Raw genomic sequence first — 8505 nt, forward strand, 5'->3', positions numbered from 1 at the left:
TTCTCCTTAGTGTGCAGGTTTTGACATGGTGGACCAGAGTATTATTACAATAAGAAAACAGCTACAGCAGCCCTCCAGCAATTTTGCTCCACTAAGACTGGAGTTTTATGCAACTACGTTACAGTCATACAACCAAAGTTCAGCTAGCTTTAAAGAGTGTATATCACTCACACAGAAAGAGGCCAAACTGCACGTAAGTTATAGTCAGATTACTTAAACATCACAACGAATTGACAACAGTAGCCACAGATGAAAATTAATCAAGATATTTAATACAGTGCAATCCATGGTAGTTTCTTAATTAAAATAATTGTGTGCATGTATCTGAATGGGTTATCAATTATCACAAAAAAAGCAATAAACATTGTAGTGCTATGTAGAAAAATGTACAACTGAAATTTAAATCTTCCCTACTTCCAAGATAGCATTTGTCAATTGCAAATCATTATCACCAATTAAAATGGGAGTAGTGACTACATTGTTGCAGTGACAAACACAAGGCTGGGCACACATCAGTCGAGGGATATAAATATAACTTGCAAAGAACTAAAAACCTAAAGCATTCTTGCACCTAAACACAATAAGAAGCCGATGGTGGCTTACAACTTTTCCTGGTTTTTAAATGCCTTACAAGACTGCTAGACACACTAAAACTGACTTAAAATTACAGAGTGTTTTTCAGCTTATTTCAATTCAATATGGCCCAAACTTTTGAAGATGAAGATCCAGCAGTGGCAGTAGCACAGTCCAAAAGCTGAATGTTTGATTTTGCAAATACCTTTTTACAGAAATTCAACCGTATAAACTGCAGGCAATTCCCCCTGCTCCCCTTTCTTTCCTTTGTGCAGACCATGCTATGCAGAAAACAGCAATGCGGTTCCCACTGCTTTGGGTTAAAATTAAAGATAAAGACATTTTGCTTATGCTTTCTCCTCAACACAACACATTTGCACCCAGAATAGGTAATCAAAGTCTTTTTCCAGCCAGTTACTGCTGTGGTTACATGGTTCCTGCCCAAGCTTCCAGCTGTTTCATCTCATCATCCTCTTCTTCCTCTTTCTTCTTGGCTGCAAAATATTAAAAGAAAACAAATGAGTGGGAATCTTGACAGAACCCTGTCTCGATTCTTTGCAGGAGAGAAGCCTCTGTGCCACTGACCTAACCAATAAATGAAGCACCAAATGCCAGTAGAGGAAAAAAAGACCTTTCTGAATTGAAGTGAAAGGTGCCTTCTGAAAAAGCCACCATTGGCTAAACTTCCTGATATTACCACTTTAAGTGGAGAAAGACAATAGCTCACATGGGAAGAATGCAAATGTGCATGAAGGTTAAGATGTGTACACCAGCAGTGTCTATCATTTTCCATAATCACTAAGCCTCCAAGCAGAAGAGCCCGAGCCTTCAGCTTCTGAGCCCCTCTCAGAGGGATATAGCTTCTTACAGAAATTCCTCTAACATCTCCAGTATTACAGTTTCTCCCCCATAAAAAATAAATTCCTTATTCCACTATTAAGTCCTCAAAGTGCAACAAATGAGGCTACTGTGTTTTGGAGACCTCCATCTCCTGTGTCAGTTCAAGCCCTTCAAGGGGCTGAAGAGCTAACCAGCGCTGGGTACGTGCCACTCCCCGCCTCTTGCCACGCTCACTAGTAGCTGGTTGGATGTGATTGTTAAGCAGCAGGCTACATGCTGTCTTGTTATTATTTTTGGTCCTTCCAGGGAAGCAAATGCTGCTCTTTGTCATAACGTGACAAGTCCAGTTTCTGGAGATGAAAACCATTAACTCAGAAAAAACATTTTAACCCAGAAATAGCTGCAATGATTTTGGAAAATACCAAAAAAAGATGTCATTTCCTCAGACAGTGTTTTTGCTGCAAAAGGGGAAAAAAGGAGTCAAATAATTCATACTCAAAATGGTTTGTGTCATTCCAAATGAAACATTTACGTAAGAGAGAATTGAGTCAGCTTTAAGTCAAACCCAAGACCTATCATTTGTACAAGTTTGGAATTTGTTTTTCTATATTAAGCTCTTCCAGTCTCCGTTAAACAAAAACAGCTTTTTCCTGAATTTCTTCTGACATCCACTTAGCTGACAGGCAGCAGCAAAAAAATTCTCATTCAGACTGGTTAAGTCAAAATCCAGACAGCTCCTGAGAACTGGAAAAGCAGGAAAGCTCATGATCATTTTCCATTCAATGAATAAAAAGGAGGTAGTAAGAGTCAGCTCTACTGCAGAAGACGCGCTACTTATTTCCACATTAAGCATGTACCTGCGTTGTTAGGTAAAGTAGTCCCTTTGAAAGTCCGACCCATGATGACCAGAAGTAAACTTTTAATCCCAGTGTATATTAAGTCAATTTTAAGTGAAAAACAATTTAGGTTAAAAAAAAACCCCACACAAAATTCCCACCCACCACCACCCCAGAATCCCAAGGTTTCCCAAATGCCAGTCTTGGAGGCAGTTCTATTTAAGTAAAAAGTAGCATGCCATTTAAATACATTAATGGAATTCTAATTTCCATCCGAAAGCAGCTTAACATAAATCCTATAAAACATTGAGTTTTATACTCATAGTTTTTACTAAAGAAACCGTTCATAATTTTTACTGCTTTTACTATTTTAGGAAGTGCTATGTCTACATAAGTCTTAAGCTGTATAGTTACTTAAATATGTGCACAATTACAATGCCACTTACTAGTGCACAGTCACTACTACCTAATATAATGCAAAAAGTATATTTGGGTTCAAGTCAGTATATTTTAACGTCCATACCCAAAGAACAAACCTCATTAAACCAGCTAGGAAATAAAAAGGCAATGCACACATTTATTTAAACTATGTCTCCCACTGTTGGATCTGAACGTAGATGAAGTCTCAAATCTAAGATATTTTGATATAACTCGCTCCCCTCTCATCAACACTTGTCAGCAGTTCTGCCTAGCAAAACAGAACTAGAAAAACACGAAATCAATTATGTCAAAACAAAAGTACTGTAAGGCAGAAGGAGCAAACTTCATAGCATGCCACCTAAAGCAGAACCTTGCTGTTTGGCAGTGTCTGCTCCTTCCCAGGTCCTTTTAAGCCTGGAAAGGCAGCAAGATAATTATAGACACACTGACCACTAGGGACTACTTTCATCCACTAGTTTTTGGACCTTTTTTCCCTAAGTAAGCACAAGAAACAGAGCTGCAAAGTCTACAACTTATTCATAATACATTAAGGCAGATTCGGCAAAATAGGCTCGTAAAGCTTCATATCCCATTAATGCATGCCAGAAGTATGCCAACTCAACTATATTTCATGAGGTATCACTTCTAGTTCATAGAAGAGTCATCAGTTCAGATTGAACAGCAGCTTTGAACTGTCTGTGTAAATACAAACATTTCTTTCCCGTTCTCCACCTAAAATTATCACACTAACTAAAATTTCCAAGATATATGTGCTCTAAGGTTGGGATGACCCTAAGTTCAGTACTGTCTGGCTTCAGTACGTGCAAACCTCAGAGGAGATAACAGCTGGCCCCAAAGAGGGGACTCTGAGGTTAGTTCCTCCCAAATGCCAGAAAAGCAGGAATCAAATTAAAAAACAAAGCAGCAGCAAGAACGCATCTTTCGGTGTGGGAATCTGAACCAGGCTGGGACTAATTCCAAGAGCCAATTTACCCTCCACTCCCTTTTACAGCCTTGGTATGTTTGTCAAGATTACTTCCCTGTTGGGCCAGCAGCAAATGGTAGAAGGCTTCCTTTCTCCACGTCTCCACTCTACTCTGAGCATCATCCACGCTGTAGATAAACTGGTAGCGCTAGAATAGATAATAACTGTTCCTGTGATAACTATTAATTTTCACAGTTCTTATGAAAGGCAGGTTACCCCCACAGAGAAACAGCACTAGACGTAATTTCTGATTTATGAGGCAATTTCAAGCAAAATATCTGTGTTGCCTGCAGCTAGATCTCTCAAATCTGAGGAGCTGGCAGTTAAATAAGCATACTTTTTAACAATCCAAGATGTTTCTGGTAAAGGTGCATACATACCTGGCTTTGATGGTATTGATATTGAGGGCACATTTGGTAGTGGTACTGTCTCGGGACCACTTATTTCCAGCAAGTTTTTGTCTAGTTCTTCTTGTTCTAGTTCCTCTAGTTCTGCCATAAGTTCATCCTAGTTTTTTAAAGGAGAAAAAAAAAAAAAAGGAAGAAACTTTACGTCATATTTATTAGCAAGTAGATTTAGCTGGTCATATTATTAAAGAAAATAGCTTAAACGCATAGGATCAGAGCAAACTGAGGAGATGAGGAGTCTGATTCTTCATCTGAATTCCTGTACATGATCTCTTGGAAGGAGAGGAAGGTGAGGAAAGCAGTGAGGAGAAGAAGAAATCTACGTCCAAACATTCTCAGATCAGGCCATCCAGACCATTCTCAGCATAAAGTAAGGGTCAGAGCTGCTGTATGCGCTGGTAGAAACAGCTAGTAACTAGGAGAGATTTTATATCCTAGTACTACACCTAGACACATGCAGTATGTAGATCTTAAAAGAAAGATCTCGTAAGAGTCACCATCCCTGGAGGTATTTAAAAAATGTGTAGACGTGGCTCTTAGGAACATGGTTTAGTTATGGACTTGGTAGTGTTGGGTTAACAGTTGGATTCAATGATCTTAAGGGTCTTTTCCAACCTAAATGGTTCTATGATTCTATGATATAAACAGAGGCAAATTTAAAGCATACCTCATCAAATTCTTCCCCAAATCCTACTGGCTTTGAGATGGCTGTTGAAATCTCATCTGCCAGCTCTTGCTGTTCTGCAATGTCCTGCATTAATTCATCTACTTTATCAATATCCCTGTAAAAGAAAGGAAAGAGTTCAATATAACCAGGCACTTTCCCAATCAACATTTAAGACTGTATTTCTTGGGTTTTGTAGAAATGCCACACCACGGTGACATTTACAAGGTCCTTTCCCAAAATATACTTTGCATGCAAGTCTGAATTTTATCCCCCCGGTCTCAACAAAATTATGCATGTATTTTTTACTTTTCCCTAAAGGCTTAGCTCACAGCAGTTATATACAGAGACTTCATATGAAGGGGTTTTGCTCTGCATTACTGGTATTAATAATAATTTGCTCTGTTCCCTGATCCAGCATTATTACATTATGTCTACAATATTTGCTTTTGGAGCAAGTACAACATTCCCATAATGCAGTTTACCTTTAATTATTGCTACATACACAAACTCCACTGCACAGAAAGAAGTTTAAGTCTCCCCTTGAGGCTTAAAATTTTTGCTGCTACTAGGTGGATCTGTAACTGGTGCACCCTCCCATTTGCTTTAGACTACACTGGTGCTAGCCTTCCGTTGGACAAAGGTAGCAGCTTTGTGCCATGTAAAATGGTGTCAAACTGAGAAAGCATCAATACTTGCATATTTTGTTCAATATGAAAGTCTATCTAGTATTTGAGTTTAATTTAAGTTACAGCCTGTTAAAACAAGATTTTGCTACTCCAGCTCTACTTTTGGTTATGAAACACCTGGCATTTAGCAGATCAAAAAAATAACAAAATAACGGTCCTACGGAAAGATGCGGAAGGGAGTAACTTACATGTTGTCATGAGCAGCTTTCATAGCTTTAGCAGCAAAACCCATATTCTTAAGCACTTCAGTGTTAGTATTGGCATTCTCAAGGGCTTCCCTCTGAAATTCAATTGTTGATAACGTGCCATCTATCTGTGCAAGCTGCTTCTCGTACCTCTTCTTACGCTTTAGGGCCTGAAGAGCAGCTGAACAACAAAGAAGATGGTAAGATTTATGAGATTTATGCCTAAAACAGCCATTCATATTTTGTACCAAATGCCACTCGGTACAGAGCAATGTTTAACACCTTCAATTGTTTGCCATCTAACTTTTCTTCCTAGATAAATTAAGTTACCTAACCCTTGTGTTTGCCTCCTTCAACAGAATTGTGTAAAGGTGGCCAGATGCCTGCTGTCCATCTCCTGCCACACGAAGGATGCAAGCCAAGAAGCAAGTCAAGGATCAGTAGTCCAGTCACTCGAAACACACCACAAACCAGAGACTACGCTACAACAAACAGCAGGCTTCAATATCCACTTAAAAACATCTTTGTTCACCATCACCCCCAATACATCAAGGCACAGTTGTTGTAGCTTCTGGCACATGAGGTTGTGACGCTGCTGCAGGGTCCCTGCCAGCCAGCTGAACTCCTGGGCAGCTGCTGGGAGAAGAAACTTGTTCAAATACAAAGCAAGACAAATGTTTCTTCAGCTTTGCTACTTAATGCTGTGAAATACATATATTTGTACATACATAGAAATATTTATATATAAACAAACTTTGTGCATGTTTCATATTACTCCTACTACAAGGTACTGTCCACACAACAGTCTCTACTGATAGACATGAGAAGAGAGGTGCCATGACTTAAATTGATTTGAGCAATTTGCTGTTTGTAAGCACTTGTACAATGCCTGCTCTTGCAAGAGGAGCCCACCCATGACAGCGCCAACACAGAGGTCCACACCCACGGGGATCACCCCATGTGGGAGGACTGGTCCAACTCGCTGCACAGCTAGGCTTCTCCAGCTCCTTCTGCAACACTCAGCTCCACCCCACCCAGATAGGTATGCAGCCAACGGGTGAAAACAGTCAACAGCTAGCTCTTCCCGAGACACCCGGACAGACAACAGACCGATGGACGTCCGTTCCCAAAACACTGACAGTGAACACAAACTAGGTTTACATGTTCTTGCCTGTATGTGGCTAAAAATTTTGGTAGAAGCTGCAGTGAGGGCGAGACGTACCAAGCACTGAGCACTGCCAGCTGACGAACAAACACCAAGTATCACATGGAGTAAGACGTGAGTACAGCTTCCCTTCACGGCATTTCTACTTCCCCTCCCGATATGAACAGACTTGTCCACTGTGTGACAGTCTTGGTCATATAATACACCCGTGTACTTTAAAAACTCAACTTGGACACAAGCTGCTGTCCTAACAGCCTTACTCTCGGCTTCTGAACTCAGCCACGTGCACGCTTCATTTCTTCAATGCTCTAATATCTGTGAAACTCATAGCAGAAAACAGTTAGCATGATACAGGATCAGCTCTGCTAAAAATCAACGTCTTGGACCTCCCAACAGATCAGTCACATGCACCAGGAATGTGCAAATAAAGGCTTTAAATCTTTAAATCTCTAAAAGACATTATTTCAGACCTTTGCAGATTTTTTGGAGGGGAGTAGAAAACAAGGAGTAGGAAATCCCGGCAGCAAACAGCTTCCCTTATTTCCCTTACTAGAGGGATGATAACTTTGTGACATGATGAGTATGTTCCTGCAACACACACAAAATAGCTCCTCTCCTAAAAGTGGATTAAGCCTGCAGGCACCCCGTGTATTTTGTCAGATGCCACCTTGAGAAGCTTGACAGTCCTTCAAGATAATGTCCTGGCATCCAGAAGCCCTACACATACTTTCAGTTCTACAATTGGTTATGAATATGCTGCATTTGATTATTTTCAAGTTACACTAATGTATTAGAGAATAAAAAAGTACTTTGTGAAGGTACAGCTGAGGTTGCCAAGCATGCAAAGTAGCACAGGTTGATTTAGTAGAAGTGATCAAAACCACAAAAGCACAGGACACCTCGGCTGTTCCAACAGAAGCCAAAGACCCAAAACAAGCCCCTTCACTGACTTTCACTCCAACGACCAGTAGATCTCCCCACTGTTTTGGGGCCAGCCCAACATCCATTCTCGTTTGACAAGAGTAGGAACAGGACTGGGTTTTCATGTAACACAAAGGACAATGTTTGCTCTGCAGAATCAAGCACAACACAAACATCATCTGAAACATTCCAGCTTTATGCCAGATCATAAACTGATGAGTAACACATTACTGGTATATTTACTCTGGTTAATTTTGTGCTAACGGTTTAATTAAGGATATATAAAGTTTTCTTACTCAGAAAGATAAAACTGTTAACAGGCTGTGTTTATATAGTGACAGATGCTGGGAAAGTGTCAGACAATGATAGGACATTCTTTATTGAGGATTTTGTGCCTCATGGAGAATTACTGGCAAAACCAGAGATTTTATAACCGTTATACAAACCCAAGTAAAGTACTATAATTTACATACAGTTCCCCACTCTAGCTTTCTCTGAGAATAGCCACAGTTCATCTACATTTCATGCTTATGTACTTTTAAAACAAGCTCCTCAGACACCAAACATTGCAAGCATCATTGTAAAAGATCTTGTGATCAGGAGTGTTTATTTGGACTGTTGGGTAACCCTACCCCTCCTGTTCCCACTGTTCTTCCTGTTCAGCATACCACAACTGCACTCCCCAGCCTTCACTCTGTTTTACAAATCCTTTCCTTGATTAATTTCTCACTTGTATATGCAGATCAAGGCTCCCGCTTTTACAAAGCACGGTGCATGATCTTCTACCTTGCAGAACTGAGCAGGGATCCCTGGAGTTGGA

General features: G+C 40.2%; 1 protein-coding gene across 1 annotated transcript; it reads right to left on the reverse strand.

Annotated features, from left to right (window-relative positions):
* Positions 1–250: 250 nt before the first annotated feature.
* On the reverse strand, positions 251–5780 carry CHMP4B (charged multivesicular body protein 4B; the record flags this gene model as incomplete). Its single annotated transcript, XM_009586580.1, has 4 exons — positions 251–1067; positions 4035–4161; positions 4729–4843; positions 5603–5780. Coding segments are annotated over 4 exons (488 nt in total), but the record flags the coding sequence as incomplete, so codon positions are not given.
* Between the last annotated feature and the right edge of the window lie 2725 nt (positions 5781–8505).

Source organism: Fulmarus glacialis, unplaced genomic scaffold, assembly GCF_000690835.1.
Source record: "Fulmarus glacialis isolate BGI_N327 unplaced genomic scaffold, ASM69083v1 scaffold13950, whole genome shotgun sequence".
NCBI classification, from domain to species: domain Eukaryota; kingdom Metazoa; phylum Chordata; class Aves; order Procellariiformes; family Procellariidae; genus Fulmarus; species Fulmarus glacialis.